The 17,760-nt window shown below is 34.8% G+C and overlaps 1 protein-coding gene across 1 annotated transcript; it reads right to left on the bottom strand.

The window, feature by feature from the left end:
* Window positions 1-4,691: 4,691 nt before the first annotated feature.
* Window positions 4,692-6,034, bottom strand: ZCF37. Its single transcript, XM_088944286.1, has one exon. The coding sequence runs from the start codon at window positions 5,808-5,810 to the stop codon at window positions 4,995-4,997; it is 816 nt and encodes a 271-aa protein (XP_088800412.1). The 5' UTR covers window positions 5,811-6,034; the 3' UTR covers window positions 4,692-4,994.
* Between the last annotated feature and the right edge of the window lie 11,726 nt (window positions 6,035-17,760).

Genomic DNA, 17,760 nt, shown 5'->3' with positions numbered 1-17,760 from the left:
GGCGGTCTTGAGCTCGGAGGTATCTATAGGGCAGGTCAGTTCGGCGGTGTATCCCGAACTGTTACAAGGTGGGTCAGTTCGGCGAAGTGTATCCCGAGCTGTTACAAAGTGGGTCAGTTCGGCGAAGTGTATCCCGAGCTGTTACAAGGTGGGTCAGTTCGGCAAAGTGTATCCCGAGTTGTTACAAGGTGGGTCAGTTCGGCGAAGTGTATCCCGAGCTGTTACAAGGGTCAGTTCGGCGAAGTGTGTCCCCTTGTTCCCGCCTAGGCTTGGCCCCTTTTGCCGAGCTGTTGTTTCTGCCACGTGTCACATAATAGAGAGATCGGGCCAAATCTTCCATCATCAAGAGGTATTAAAAGAATGGTTAGAAGTCTAAAGAATTTAACTTTATTAACGTTGTGTAAATTAAGTAAAATAGTGGGAATCTGGGAACTGGGAAAACTGTTCAACATTATTAAACATGTGCAGAAAGATACAGAATAGTTGAGTCCTCTTTGGTCTTTATTCTAGACTTTTAGTACCCACGTTGATCTGTATATTAAGTTGTTAACATGAGCAGCCAAAGAAAGGAGTTCTTTTTCCTCCTCATAGTTCACTTGAAGGAATTGACATACCTGTATAAAGAAAAAGAACAAAACAAAAGTCTGCATTTAAGCCCGTGAAACTCTTTTCTTTGACTTGGGTATCGAGTTTCAACTTTGGAAGAAACAAATAAAGAAAAGAGTGGCACTGATATTTGCTTCCTTATGATGAATAATGGTAGAGATTAATCATACCTTCGGATGGAAAGCTTTGCAACCTCCACAGCTTGGAGAGAAGAAGCCCATAATAACAAAGTTTATCTCTTGCTATGGATTGGGGCTTAAAGGGTTGGAAGATTATGAGAGTCAATGTTCTTTTGGGGTTTTTCTCTTCTTGAGATGATGGATTTCGAACATGGCTCCTCTCTGAGTCATCTATCTTGGGGCCGATTGGGCGTTTTGTTGATTTTAAAGCGGGGTTATTTAAGTAATATTATATGTAAAACAATTTACAAAAGAGTAAAATTGATATATATATATATATATATATATATATATATATATATATATATATATATTATTCAGGGGAAATTTTTATATTTTACCCTTAATTTATACCATATAAAACAGATATTTGCCTTGATTTACATGTAGATCATAAAAATAAAATCCAAATATTTATTAACACACATACCTAACATGCATATCCAGTTGTTAGTTATCTTGCCTTATCTATAAAAATTAAAGGGATGCTATCTCGCTCTCAAGTCGATTTCAAGTATCAATTCCATATGCCCTTGTTTGGTTGACAAGATTACACGTATCAAAGTTAGTTGATTGCCATTAAATGGAGAAGACATGACTGAAAGGAAATGAATGGAAAAATAACATGTTGTTTTATGAAAAATAAATCAAAACAAATCACGTACCAAGTGCAAATACATCTTTTAAATAACTTAAACGTGCAACCGTGCAAACAAATCCTTCAACACAGTTGGTCACGTAAATATGAATAGACCAGGCGTCAGTTGAAGTGTAAATCTAGGCGTGTGTAGCAATAATTTACTTGAATTTGATCTTTTTTCCATTTTGAATTCCTAATTCCTTGATATCTAGAAGTGAAACGTTTGTATCAAACTATAATTTCAAAGGTGTAGTTTGTATGAATGCAAATGCTGAATATAAATGAATTTGTATTAATTTTGGTTCAGTTTTGCAGTCATTGTTTTTATTTAGGCTTGGTTTGGTAAGAGTATGAATATAAATATGTATTGTATAAATACATACAAAATATAAGATTTTGCACTCTACGTATTTGTATTTATACTCATTGAGCCTTAAGCTTAGTTTGGAAGGAATACAGATGCAAATATGTAAAATGCAAAGCCTTATATTTTGTATTATTTTGCATGCATTTGTACTGTATATATTTGTATTTATATATATTCTTTCCAAACTGAGCTTTAAGCTCACTTTTGAAAGAATATAAATACAAATATGTAATGCATACAAAATAATGCAAAGTATAAGGTTTTGCATTCTACATGTTTACGTTTTTGGTATTCCTTCCAATATATCTGAGCCTTAAAATTTTGCATCCAAAGTTTGGTCAAGTTGAATTCAGATCTTGAAATTCATGTTAGTACCCATCACAATCAAATATATTTGATAAGAATACAAAATTTATAAACCAAACAAAGTATATTTTTATAAACCAAATATATTTGCACGTGTGTTCTTGCAAAATGCAGCCTAAAAAGATAGGTGATGAGGCCATATTTTTAGACCCATAAGTAATAAACATTGAAAAAAGGGTAAAAGATGAATTGGGTGAAGTAATGGGTTTCGTTGTACAACCTGAGTTCCATTAGCACATCCCGACCTTGTATTCAGAATATCTCTTGATGATGATGTTACGTCACCTTTCATACTTGTCATCGAGAGATGTTTCCCATACAAGGTGGAGATGTGATGTGGGGCCTTGTTTGGCGCTGATGTGATATTGTGCAATCTGCTTTAATTCGGCCATGTGGGGGGATGGTGTGACTAACGACTAATCTAAGCCATACATTAATGAGGTAGGGAAGAGTTTAAATCAGCCCCCCACCACAACACTGTCTCCCATAATGTCCCACAGTACATCCCTGTCATGTATTGGTTTTTGGAATTAGAATTTGGGTTAATTGAGTTAATCAAAATTTGTATTATTATATGTAACATATAATATATATATATATATATAAACTTATATTTATATTAATATATAATATACTGAATTTTGATTTCATAATATATAGTATATATTATATATTATAATATATGTAATAGAGTATATATTATTAAAATTTGGTTTTAATTGAAAATTTTGGTTTTTATTTTTTAAACCCCTAATCAGCCCTATTCTCCCACATTTTATTAGGGTATGTTTGGTTTTCAGTCAAAATAGGAATCAAAATCAGAATGGAAATTCTTTGGAATCAGGATTAGAATTAGAATCAATTGGAATAGATTTTCATCCTAGGGAGGATGAGAGAATAGTCATTCCCTCAAAAGGAGAAATGCTATTCTACAAAGAAATGGAATGCAATTCCAATTCTGCCCAACCAAACAGATTCCAAGTCCAAACCCTTACTCCCATGAACCAAACAAAACCTTTAGTATTTTCTTAAAAACATGTTATTAGGTGGCATTTGGTTGTTCTTTTCAGACGTCTAAAAATGTTACTTTTTAGATGCCACCTTTGTTTGGTATTGCATCTGAAATACGGTTTGAAAAGTTTCTTCATATTTGAAATTTTAAGACTTTGGCCTATCACTTAACGCGTCCAAACGCATTTCAGACGTGGCCTAAAGTAAAAAATACCCCTCCCGATTTGACCTCTCTCTGTCTTCATACAACTTTCTCTCTCTCTCTCTCTCTCTCTCTCTCTCTCTCTCTCTCTCGTCTTCCCACTACTGCCATCGCCGCTACAACTTGCAACAATGATGGTTCTGTGAGTAATAATATAATAATAATAATTATTATTAATTATAAATTATTTTACTAATTATTAATTATTCTAATATTTTTATTAACTAGTAATTTTTTAATTATTTCATTAATTTTTATTTGTGTAAATTATTAATTATTTTAATATTTCTATAGTCATTAATTATTTTTTAATTTTAATCATTTTATTTATTAATTAGTAATTATTGAACTCAACATTTTTAAATAATATGTTATAGGGGTAAAATAGTAAAATTAATAAATTTCAAATAGTAAAGGGTTGATCCAAAACTAACAAACATGGATTTAGAGCCTCTAAAAAGTAGAAAAGCACTTATGCTTCTTTTTAGATTTCAGACAAAAAATATCTTTTTAACTTTTCAGATCTGAAATTTTCAGATTTATCAAAAGCCACCTTAATGTTTACTACAAATAATATTGAGCATTAAATTACCCAAAGGTAGTGTGGGTAGTAATGTGGGAAGAGCCTGTGTGTGGATAATAGATCCCAAGATCAGGCTCATTTAGCTAAAATGAGCACTCCCAAAATTGTTAATGGGAGATGTTCTCAAAAGACCGCTGGGATATGCTATGGTGTGTCCTCTGTGGGCTTTATATGCGAATTCCACTCATCATGAAAAAATATTGACTTTGACTTTTCTGGACCAAAATTCTAATTTTTCGGGCTTGACTTGATCAGATCTTACAGAGTTACAGAATGAACAAAACCCAGGCCGCGTCGATAAATCCGATTCGAAAACGAGTGCCCGCAGCCGGGAAATATTGCTTCTACGTTTCCTCCTCTTTATGGGTTTGTCCAGTGATTCTTCTTTCATCCGCCTTGTTCAGGATGGCGATTAGAATACACGTTTTGGTAATTCTAGAAACTATGATCTGAGTAATCAAGAATATGGGATATATGAACTAAAAGATTTCTGATATCTTGACCGAAATGCAATATATTTGCATCATCATTTTTGAAGGGTCTGTAAAATTTTTCTTCAGTTTTTAATTATTCCTTTGAAACAAAGTAAATAAACAAGCTTCACATGACGGCAAGGGATTTTTTTTTTTTTTTTTTATTCAAAGACGGCAAGAGATCGGGACCTTGAAAAAGAAGAGATTGTATTGGGAGACTTATCAAATAATCCATCTTCATCAAGTGGGTTACATACTCATCAGTTGAAAACTTTGAAATGCAATTTCATTGCACTTTAATAAAACCATCATCGGTGTAGCATCATCACTCAAAATCGTAAAATACAATATTATTTATCAGGGATTGCTTGTTTTGCAACAGTTAACCGCACATGATGGCATGAATATGTACATTGCAGAATGCAAGCCATGCAAAGAGATTGAATACCAACCTAACTCAACCCAAGTCAAGTTTTCATTCTTGACCAGAGATCGATGGAAGTGAAAAAGAAAAGAAAAGAAAAGAAAAGAAAAAAAAAAGTAGGAGAAATTAACCAATTAAGTTCATCAGCTTTTGCCGTGTCTATGTTTTCTGGGTGATGATTCTTTCATCACCCCAAAATGCTTAATCTTTGGAGATGATGGGGATCCGTCACTGATAATCTTCTTCTCACTCAACTTTCTCACATAATCTTTCTTCTTCATAGACCTCCTCAAATTCGAGTGTCTGTCCGTTATAGTAGGCACCAAGTACCACAGAAGAGATGCGCAGATTATTGCGAACGATCTCCCAAACATCAAACACAAGAGAATCATAATTATAACTATGGGCAGATAATATGAAGGTCTTCTCCACCGATCAATCTCTAGACTCCATGAGAAGCATCTTGTGTCCTTCTTCGCTCTTCTATGATCCGTCGCCTCTTGCCGTGATGGTTGTTCAGGGACCTCTCTGGGGTTAGCCGAGGGCTCAACCGGATGAGGAGACTTGACCAAGGCTTCTGAGTTCTGTTTGGACACAGGCTTATCATCATTTTTTGCAGCAACAAGCTTGAGTTTGTCTTGCTTGGGATTTCTCAACTTCACCACAATCGGCACCCAGTCGTTTGTGTTGGAATAGACGAAGCGAACAACTGGAATGTCTTGGGAGCCCATCTGTGCGTAAATCTTCTCTCTCCTTCCCTGAAGATCTTCCAAAAGCGTAGAGAACTTATCGAGCCCACGCTTGGAATAAGGGTTCTTGTTCTTGTGGTTGCTCCTGCAGAAGCTGCTGCGTCTTCTTGTCTTCCTGGGCGTCGAAGAAGGGACGACGACGTATGAATCATCTTCGTCTTCTTCGACTTGTTGATAATGAAAACTGCCACAAATAAAGGGATTAAACATCTGAAGCCTGACTCTGATCCTGAAAGAAAATCAACTTTTTGCGGTTTGAGTTGGAGAGAGACGATAGCATTTAAAGGGTGAGGTGGGAAAACCGGAATTAACGATGATCCCTTTTATTTTTCAAACCAAATGTGATCATGATGGATTGACTTGACAAGAGAGTTCTAATTCATCGACGGTTAATGTTTTACTTGGAGAAGAGGATTTGAACCAGTCCATGATCCGTTGATTCATATTACTTGATTTATTAAATCAAATTTCTAATGTTTTTCCATATTAACTGCTTCTAGAAGGTCTATGTCAGCTTTGCAGCCGCTGTGTTGTAACGTTTTCATCTTTATCCTGGTTAGGCGAAAGCAATTGGATAGGAATCTTGTTAACTCACACTCGCTCAGGTGCCAGGATAACGATTTTAACGAGATCTGCTTCTACCAGGGCAAATCTGTGCCCACACCATTCTAACACTTTTGTAACCTTGCAATGGGAATTTCTCCCCATGAAATAAAGCACACAAGTGTTTACCGAACTCCAGGATAACCGGTGGATTGTAAGAGAGAGTATTAAGAGAGTATTCACATTCAGTATTTTTATTTATTTTCTGTGTTTATTTTTCAAAATTTCTCTTCATATGAATAAATATCCTAGACCTTTCCAATTTCTTCAGTTCACATCAACCTCTCAAACGTAAAGCTGGAACTTAAATTCTCTTTGTTTTTGTAGTTCATAAAAGTTTGTAGTGTTTTTTTCATCTAAACTAGTTTCAATAATAATAGCGTGGGTATTTTAGATATTTTATGCCTGTTTTTTAGAAGATTCTACCAAAAAGGGTTTACTTGCAATTGCATCAAAAAATCCAAGAGATGTGATTGTAATTACTAAACTTCAGAGGAGGTTTGAGTAATTTACCCTTGTTACATCGTTCACTTCATGGATCATCTATCTACATATACTATACGAAAGGGAATACTTGTCCAAGGTTCTGTAGAGGTTATCAAAGTTAAATTCAAATGCTTACACTAATACTATAAAAAAGAGAGGATATTTGTGTTATAGGTGATAACAGTTAAATTCAAGCCTCATGTGTAAAATAAAAAGAATTACATATTTTAGAATAGAAGGGTGAGGACTAAGGAGAGAGGGAGGAATGGTGGTGAGACCTGTTTGGAAGAACACTTTTTCTTTTTTTGCTCCAAGGATTGACTGGCGACTAGTTATTCACAGGTGTGTTCACATGTACAAGAACAATTTCCAAAATATCACAAGCATAGTTTTGAAAATTGGACTGGCTCTGTTTCACAGGTTCAAAAACCGTTGACATGATCAGCAATCCACTGACCTGAGCGGTCAATCCATCAACCTAGACAATGATTTTTGGCCATTTTTATTTTAATTAATTTTTAAATCAAAATGAGTCGTCTGTTCAAATCAAATCAGATGGTTGGACCATTTGATTGAGGAATCGGTGGCCAAAATGATTTCTGTCTGATCTAATTTTTAAAACCTTGACCGCAAGTGAAAATTTATATAGAAAGAAAAAAAAATAAACCAACTGTAATATCATTTATGATAGAAGGGGCAGACACAAATAGATTGTTGATTTGGTAACGGCATTAAAAATGATGATTATGGGACTCCATGGTCAGAAATGAAAGAAGGAAAGAACAACTCTGCGTCAGATCCATTATCCCCTTCTAGAACAATTGTATTGAAATCTTTTACCTTTCAGAATTAAATAAATAAATAAGCCAGAAAATTTCCACATTGATGACATGGTAGAGGGTCTAAAGGGCTCCACGTGTTCCACCGCGGATCCAGCGGTTACGAGATAAAAAGCTTTTGTCATGTGTGCGGGACCAAGGCTCCCTGTGAATTGAAAAAGATTGAAAACTATGCATGGGATGACATTAATTGATGTCTTCTAGAAAACCTCCAATACTGGTTGCACAGGGGGAGTTCGACAATGTAAAATATAGCGTACAAATGTACAATCGAACATCTTTCATATAAGATAGAGAACTAGAAATTAATTGGCAAACTACCGATTTGTTATTGGTGCCTGAAGACAGAAGTACATCAATCAATGAAGGTTACAGACTACATCAATAACAATTGCCAATAGTTCATGTCTCTCGCCTCACAATCACAACCCACCAATGGTTCCCATCATTCGATGGGTTTCTTCTTCTTCTTCCATAACCCTCTCCAACGCTGGTACATGTGGAATTCAATCACAAGTCTGCTACAATTAATCAGTTAGCACTTTGGGAGAGTTGAACAAAAGGGTATCAATGTAATCTTGCAAACATAACTATTAATAATTTTTTAAGGACAAACATCTGATAGGTCTTTAGAGTATTGAAAAGTCAGAATAAATTTAAGAGAAAATAAGAAAAGTGGAGAGTATTTGAGATGATAAGCAAAAAAATGTTTACTGCATGATTTATCTTGTCTGAGTCCATCGCTAAGTGTCTTGGACTTTTATAGGTCCAGGATAAGGCTAATTCACCGCAGAATGTCGTTACTTGCCTGAGATACGCAAGATAGATAAAGAAAATATCTATGACAAGTATCCTTCTAGAAAAAATCAAATTATGCAATGAAAGCCATAAGATATATGTGCAACTTACATCTTACAAGACTCAAATCTAGGCTTATGTGCAACTTAAGATGCTTAGTAATTTAAGCCACTAAGTCATCTTGCAATTTGTAACGGTAAATGAAATACAATTATTGTTATTATCGTTATTATAAAATATAATCTGAATAAATGTCATATCTCTATATTAAACAGTTCCAACATAAAATTAAATAGAATAATATTAAAATTTAATATTTATAAATATAAATAAAATAAATAATCTACTGATTTTATATTTATATCAAAATTTGATTTTTTACTCAATAAATTTATACAAATAAAAAGATTAATAGTAGAATAATTATTTTAGTACTTAAATTCATATATTGTATAATTTTAATGTATTTTTATAAATTATTAATTGATATTTTAATCTACACTAAATAATAGCATATTTTATCATTTATAAAAATAAAAAAAAATTGTTTAAAAAATATTCAAACATATAATATTATATTGAATCTATTAAATACACTAATTTAAATTTATTTATTATTTCAGAAAATTTATTGAAATAAAAGTGTTAATAATGGAATAATCATTTTAGTAATTAAGAGTTATGAATTTGCAATATTATGTGCTTTTAAAAATTTTAATATATACATATGAAATATTTTAAGTTAACATTATATATTTTATAAATTATCAATTAATATTTTCATTTTATAATAACATATTTATTATTTACAAAAAAATAAAAATATTGTTTATCAAACATTTCAAAATTTAATATTTGGTTGACTTTTTTTCTGTTAATTGAAAAGTAAAAATATTAAAATAAAAAATAATTAATATAGTAATTAAAATATAATAGCATTTATTTGTATCTTTGAATTAAATAAAATAAATATAATAATGGTTTTATGCATGCATTAATTTGTAAAGATCTATATAATATGAGTCTTAGACTTCTAATTGATGGATTATCAACAAAGTTGTTTGATATCTATGCATCCCATAATATTAATTGTAATATATTCCTTTATATATACCATTAAAATATACATTTCTTATTTTTTATATCTTATTTGTAGCTATTTTGACCTTAAAGCTAGTGTAGTTGACGTATTTACGAAATTTGTATCTATTTTCTTAGCGTATCCATGTATTTTTATATCTTTCACTTGTATCCATGTGTTTTCAAAGTGTTTTCAAAGCATATCCATATCAGTATTTGTATCCAAGTTGTTTGATACGGTACCCAATACTGATACTTTGATTCTTGTGTGTGTGCGTGTGTGTGTGTGTGTGTATGCAATGTGCCAAGCTGGTTCTATGTTTTATTCTAAAAGTCACTTATCTCTTTATTGGTTTCTTCTCAAAGGTACTTATTTTTTTCTAATTTTTTGAACTCTTTAATATTAAAATTTAACAAAAATAACTCAAGTGACCAATCATCTTTAGGAGTCTTAACACTCTTCAAAACAGTGTTCTCTCTCTCTCTCTCTCTCTCTCTCTCTCTCTCTCTCTCTCTCTCCCATTAACTATTTTAATAATCTCTCATTAATTATGCCAATAACTCGCTCCTTCAATAACTCATGCCATTAATAATCTCTCATTGATGTACAACATTTCACATGTTAATTTAGTGTTTTTGTTTTTTGGTTGACAAAAAAAGAAAAAAAAAAAAAACCCATGCCACTAATTCTCTCTCAACTCCATTACTCCATTAAATTGCATAAAATTCATTAAATTTATCTATATATCATTTCAATTTAACTATATATATATATATATATATATATATATATCAGTAAAAATTAATTATATTGAAATTGAGATATTCAAGGATATATTATTTCACTAAACAATCTACTTCCACTTAAAATTATAATTCTGTTATATTCCATTTAAAACTAATAAAAATTAATTAACCATAATAAAAATAAATTATTAAGTTACTTAAATAAAATTAATTTAATTAATAAAAAGAAATAAGATAAATTAAAAACGAATATCAATTTGAAATTAATATAAAGCTAATACAAAATTATCTAACAATTATAATTAAATTTTATTAATTTAAAACCAACTTAAGTTCTAGTAAAAAAAAGGAAATATATAGTTAATTAAATTTCATAAGGAATTAAAATTTAGTAAAAACTTAATATACATAAATAAATTCAACTTTTACTAATTTCAAAAATTAATTTAAACATAGTTTAATTATTTTAAAATCAATTTAAAATCCATTGAAAAATATGGAAAGTTATAAAAACCTTCTTGGTTTTCTAACAATCTTATGAAACTCCCTAGTGTTTTGACCTTAACTAAAACCTCCCCTATTGTTTTGAAAAAAAGGTACAAATACCTAGGGGTGAGCATTATTTGGTTAAAACCGAAATACTGAACTGAAAATTTTGGTTTTGGTTTTTTGGTTTGGTTTTTTTGGTTTTTGGGTAATTCAGTTTTGGTTTTCAAAGTTAAAAATTCGGTTAACCAAAAAAACTGAATTAAATAAAATTTATTATATAATATGCAATATATAATATACAAAATATAACATTTTATATATATATATATATATATATATATATATAATATGCTATATATTAATATATTACATATAATGTATTATAATAAAATTCAATTTCATAATATATTTTATAATATATATTACAGGTTATAATATATAAAATTATATATATATATATATATTAAATTCGACTAACCGAAATAACCAAAAATCAAATTGAAAATTTTGGTTTTGATTATGTTGGTTTTCTTGTAATTCGGTTTCAGTTCAATTTTTATTTTTTTATTTCGGTTTTAAAATTTTGTTTTATTTGGTAATGCATTAATTTTACTTTAAAATGTTGATGTAATGCATTAATTTTACTTCATTTCAGCCTTTTTACATTTTTCCAAAGGAGAATAAGGAGAATATTCTTTGAAAGCTATGTAGAAAAACATGTTAGTGAAGGGTAAAGTTGAAATTTTAAATTCTGTATGATAATGCATTAACAATGATAAGGGTATCTTGGTCATTTTAATATCTTTGTTATCGAAGAGTTAAGGGAAATGAGGTATTTGCACTTTTTTCCCAAAACTATAGGAAATGCCTTTGTTGGGATCAAAACACAAAGGTGGTTTATAGAATTGTTAGAAGCAAGGTTCAAAATTTCATCATGTATCATTCGATATGTATCGTTCTGGCATGTTTTCAGCACGGTACATGGTACCAAATTGAATGTGTTGTATCTACTCGTTGTATTGATGCCGTATCGTGGTCGTATCATTGAGTATCAATGCGTTTTGGCACCGTATTGGTCAATACGCTATCAATAAATTATGATTTTACTGTGGTGGAATCACAAATAAAACTCCCTTCGAAAGAGGGCTTCTAAACCCATTTTATAAGCCCTCTTTCTTTTCCAAACCCTTCAAAAAGTTTTTTAACCTTCCTAAAGACTCAAATCTTGTAAAAATTTGTCAAAACATCTATAAATTTGCAAGATTCAATAAGTTTTTCAAGGTTGTGAAAAAATGAGCAAAAATAAATATGTTTTTTCAAATTTCTTTTACATTTTCAGCCAATGTTAGAAAAGATAAGGGGAAAGAAAGTGGTTTGCCCTCTGCCCCTTCGGCTGGGGGGCTTCGACCCCCCATCCCCCTTTTCGATGTAGCCCAATTTTGGTTTGTCCCCTACCCCTTTGGCTACCCCCCCCCCCGTTCCCCTTTTCGATGTAGCCCAATTTTGGTTTGTCCCCTGCCCCTTCGGTTGGGGGGCTTCACCCCCCAGACCCCCCTTGCCCCCCCCTTTCGATGTAGCCCAATTTATTTTTTTTGAGTTAGGGGCCTCCTCTTTGACAAGACCCCCCTTTTAACAACTATTATGCATTTTCGTTGTTCTTATTATAAAAGATTTTTATTAAAATAAAGAAAAAAAATGAAATCCCCCCTTCATCCTTCCTCCTCTTAAGGAAGCTTTCACCTCCTTGTGTTCGAGAGGCTTACGCCTCTTGCATTCTGAACTATGCTTCACGCCTCTAGGTAGTGGAACACCTCTATGTTAAAACATTGATATTTATTTTTTTAATTTTTAGAATAAAATATGAAAAATAATTATTTCATCTATTATGTCCATAAATCCATTCAAGTTTTTGTTACATATTTACTTTTCTTAATTTTAATTTAATTTTTAGAATAAAACATGCAAAATAATTACTTGATCTATAACGTCCATAATTAGATAGTATGTTTCTGTTCCTGACTTCCCATTTATTGATTATAATATGTTTTTTTCATAAAACCCACTAAAACATTTTATTTTTATGCATAAATAGCTCATTTATTTCTTATATTTAGTGATATTAATGTATATTTATGATTTATTAGAGTATTTATAGCATTTCCATGTATTTCCAAGCGTATCTTAATTTTTCATCTGTATCCATGCATATCTAAGGTGTATCTCGATACGTCTCTTAAATTTGCTTTTCTGATATGCATAGCGTTTATAATACTTTGAACCTTGGTTAGAAGAGGATTTTTTTATAATTATACCTAAAACCAATTCAAAATTTATAATAAACAATAGAAATTAATAAAATATATTTTAAAAAATTAATAAAATTAGCATTAAGATACAAAAAAAATAGTACAATTTACCTAGAGAATAAGAAATTGACCACTCTCACTAAAGCACAACATTGTGATCGAATAAACTAAACATAACCCAAAAAAATAATACTTGAATTGCACTTAGATGGACACCATTTAATTGGAAATGTCATAGAGCTCCATCTTCAATTTTTCGAATAAATACAATGCATGGGTACTGACTAGTATTTGACATATAATAAAAAATGCTTGAAGGTCGAATACCCTAAATCTGTACAACTTTTGTTCCAGTCATGAGTCGCAAGTGTAGTCTTGTACTATTGTTTGTGCATCACAAAATACCGTACAATAAACACATTTAAGCCAAAAAGCCTAATCACTGTATTCTTGTGAACCCTCATATCGTAAACTGATGAGGGCGGATTTGGCCCCCTAATGACATCATGACACATGGCATCTTGGAACAACTAGTTGACACATTGACACCACCTAAGCAATGACTTGGAGTCCCAGATCATGGTTTCTCTTTGCCGAGACCTGGTGACCTACCTTCACCACTAACCTGGCGACCTCAACCACAACTTAGGTCGGCTAAAAGCACCTTGTCCAGGGCCGACCTGCAGCACCTCACCATTGGTCAAAGTGACCTCGATGCAAGGAGCAACCTCCCTCAAGGGCGTGTCGGCCTGACTGAGGTCTAGGTGGCAACCTGTGAGACGTGCTCACCAATAAATTCGGCGTGCATGTCCCGACACTCCCACGATTCTTGGAAGTTGGCCCACGTACCGAACATTCCGGAGGGTGGTCAACGTGCATGATGTTTACCTCCAAGGATTTCAGACTGGTTAGGCACGATCTCCTAGAAGTCTCGGATGCGGTGCGTGAGGCCCACACTGAACAATGCCTATATAAAGGCACCAACCCCAAAGACCCATAGGAGAAAAAAGAGAGGTACATGTGATTATTCTACTCACTACTCACTAGCATTCATAGCATAAGTACTGACTTAAGCATCGGAGCGACCTTGCCGGGTTAGCTACCCCGGGTTCTCTGATCCACTATTTTGCAGATCGGTCCAGCTTGCCGCCCAATTAGAGTTTGGATTGCCTTCCAGCTAGGAGTAGCCATATCGCGCACCATTGATTGGCGCCATCTGTGGGAAACGCTACAAGAAGCTAAGTTCTCACCTTCTAAAAGGCTAAGTCCTCTTCTTCCAAAAAGCTAAGATCTCACCTTTTAGAAACTAAAGTTTCCACTTTCAAATTTCCATTTTTTATGAACTCAAATGCACTTTTGAGCAACATCAACACCCAAAATGAATATCGATTACTGGGGGACAAAAACACCTATGATGAACCTGGAGAACTCCCCTTTGACAAGCAGACAAGTTCAAGAAAAACTCAGCATCCCTAGTGCCCTAGATAAATACACCGCTACTATATGTGAACACCCCTCTCCCTGCGGTAGAGCCATCAGTGGTTCCCGCTGGGATTGAAGCGTAGCAGTTCTATGAGATGAAGTATGAATTTCCAGATCTGAGCATGGGAGAAGCCCAATGTAGACAACAACAGAACATCCTCAACGTTAGTTAGCCAGGACGAGGCCTCATCAGCCCTATTTCACGAGGTCGCCTCTACAAGATGAGCTCTTTGTGGCTTCTGCGGGAGTTGGCGGCCAACGAACTGCATGGACGCCCTTGTAGGTTGAGCCTTCCAAGGCTCCCGTGCGAGTTGGTGATGTAAAGTCAGTAGTGCTGCCCCCGTAGGTCGAGCTCCTAGTGGCTTCTTGTAGGAGTGGATGACTGACGTCACTAACAAGGCTGATGTAGTGTAGCCGTGGCCCTAAACTGCCGAATCACACCGACAACAATATTATGCCCTCGCAAGGGGGCAGAACATGTACGTTGTGGTCTCGCAAGCACTCACCCAAGAAGATAATCCCACCGGATGACGTAGAAGCAGCCATATGAGAAGTTACTATAGAATGACCACCCGCTTAGGTGGAAAGGTCAAGTCGCACGTCGGCTAAATAAGGATAAGGAGAGTGGACCGCGAGCCACTCACAGAGCCCAAGGGCTAAGGTGTCGAGTTGATAAAAGACCTCGGCACTACATGAGACCCAGTCGCCTCTTCGGCATGGGCAAATAAAAAAGTAGCTTGTGTGCAGGTAGGATGGGCACATACCCGTTAATGTCTATTCACTTCGGCTTACATTGAGATCGGATTATTCTTATCAGAGCCTAGCTTGTCAGCCCGACACTTCGTTAGTAATCGACACTTATCCACGTCATCTCGGGCATATACCTAATCACCTCTTCAGCATGGGCAAACTAAAAAAGCAATTCATGTTTAGCCTCATCAGTGTGCATACAGTTTAGCACCTCAGGGTAATCCACACTTAGAAAACTTTTACGCAATGGAGTGGAGGACAAAATACAGCACCTATTCGACATACCAGTTCGGCACCATGACAAACGCAAACTTGGTTGATCTCTTCACAGTAGACCTCTACCTTGGTTTTAGGCTTTGCGTCGAACTCACTGGCTACTCTTTTGAGAACCAGTTTGAGTCTACCTAGGTGGAGCGACCTAATAAAGCAATCACACAGTTACAACACCCCTTTGAGGACAGCATGGTAAGCTTCACTCTCAAGGTAATGGTTGGATTGCAGAACCCCTTAATGGTTACATTCCTAATAAGGTAGATGTCCTCGAGGTTCCTGCTTCACCTCTCCTCGAGAGGATGAGTTCGCTTTCATGCCCCGAGAATCAAGACAATGAGGTCCTACATAAGGCAGCAAACACTCAAACTATTCTGATCTTGGAAGTAAATCAGACCAACACTTGCGACTAAAAACTGATCGAATCAGTCATCTTGGGCCAAAAGGAGCAATCTCCTCCCTTCGCCGAGCTACTCTCAACTCAGGAGTGAGGGGCAATTGATGATGGCAGATTTGGCCCTCCAATGACATCATGACACATGGCATCTTGGAACAGCTAGTTGACACATAGACACTACCTAAGAAATGACTTGGAGTCACAAATCATGGTTTCTCTTCACCCAGACCTGACGACCTACCTTCACCGCCAACCTGGCGACCTCAACCACAACTTAGGTCGGCTAAAAGCACCTCGTCCAGGGCCGACCTGCAGCACATCGTCACTGGTCGAAGTGACCTCGATGCAAGGAGCAACCTCCCTCAAGGGTGCGACGGCCTGACTGAGGTCCAGGTGACAACCTGCAAGACGTGCTCGCTGACAAATTCGGCATGCATATTCTGACACTCCCATGATTCTTGGAAGTTGGCCCATGTACCAAACATTTCGGAGGGTGGTCAACGTGCATGATGTTTACCTCCAAGGATTTTAGACCGGTTAGGCACGATCTCCCAAAAATCTCAGATGCGGTGCGTGAGGCTCACACTAAACAATGCCTATATAAAGGCACCAATCCCAAAGACCCATAGGAGAAAAAGGAGAGGTACGCGTGATTATTCTACTCACTAGCACTCAAGCTCTTAAGCATTCAACTCGCTTTCATAACATAAGTACTGACTTAAGAATCAAAACGACCTTACCGGATAACTACCTCGGATTCGCTAATCCACTGTTTTACAGATCGATCAAAATCACCACCCAATTAGAATTCGAATCGCCTCCCAAATAGGAGTAACCAGACAAAACTAACCTATTTAGCTTTTAAATTGGATAGTGACCAACTTGCTTGTGTATTGATTGCACGTCCATAGGTTTCTCCTCAAAGGCTCGACCAGAAAGCTAAAGAAACACTAAAAAGGGGAATTCGGTTGTGTGTAATGTTAGGAACTTAGGGTTTAATTGAACAAAAAGTTTGTAGTTGTACAATTGTACCTCATTTCAGGCTTTTCACGATTTTTTTCCATTAAATCAAATCGAAATTAATGACAGGCCAAAAATCTCGCCAGATAGGCTTTTCACGATTTTTTTCTTAGAAGTCGGTTGTAGCGTGCCGAAAGATTTTGATTGATAGGACATTAGGAGTTTAGGACCATTTGTTATTGCCAAATGCTAGCATGTGGAAAAAGTGGATTGTGACACCCCCTCTTTAACCTCACGGGCTGCATTATTTCTTCAAAGTTGGATAGCAGGAGAAAAATGTTTAACACCCCGTGGCTACAAAAGCAACCAAGGGTGGTGGTTTTTATATTTTAATTTTTTCTGTGGCTCGGTTTGGTTTCATGGTAAAAGGGATAAATAGCCCCAATACAACTTTGGGCTGCCAAGCATGATAACATGAGTTCAAGTCTGAGGAGCCAATTTGTGTAAAAAAGTGCTGGAGATTAGGAACCTATCCAGTTCCAGTCTATACCTCCCAAGATTCTAGGTAGGCAGTCTGGACCATGTGTAATGGCCTTTCTTTGCATGTTCACAATTATAGAAACAATATGAAATTCATATAACCTTCCTATAAATATTGGAGTTTTCCAACTTACACTTTCTCCAATTCAGACGAAGGATCCCTCTCTCTTTTCCCTTTCATTTTAATCGAATAAATTTAGAAATGCTCCATTCTTTTGGGAAATAGGTATTCTACTTGGCTAGTTTCTTTTTGCAGCGTTTGCCAATGGGCTTCGGCTTGTCCAAGCTTAGCTTTAAGCCTACAGGTGAGAAGGGTTCAAATAGCCAGCCTACAAGTACCATAGTCTCATTCAGAACTGTGTACATACGTATTACTAAATACATACTTATCAAAAAAGTTGAAAAAGATATGG

Source organism: Nelumbo lutea, chromosome 5, assembly GCF_056320005.1.
Source record: "Nelumbo lutea isolate HS-2025 chromosome 5, American lotus-T2T, whole genome shotgun sequence".
NCBI classification, from domain to species: domain Eukaryota; kingdom Viridiplantae; phylum Streptophyta; class Magnoliopsida; order Proteales; family Nelumbonaceae; genus Nelumbo; species Nelumbo lutea.
Note: the sequence above shows the minus strand (reverse complement) of the source record. Positions and strands in the feature narration are given on the sequence as shown.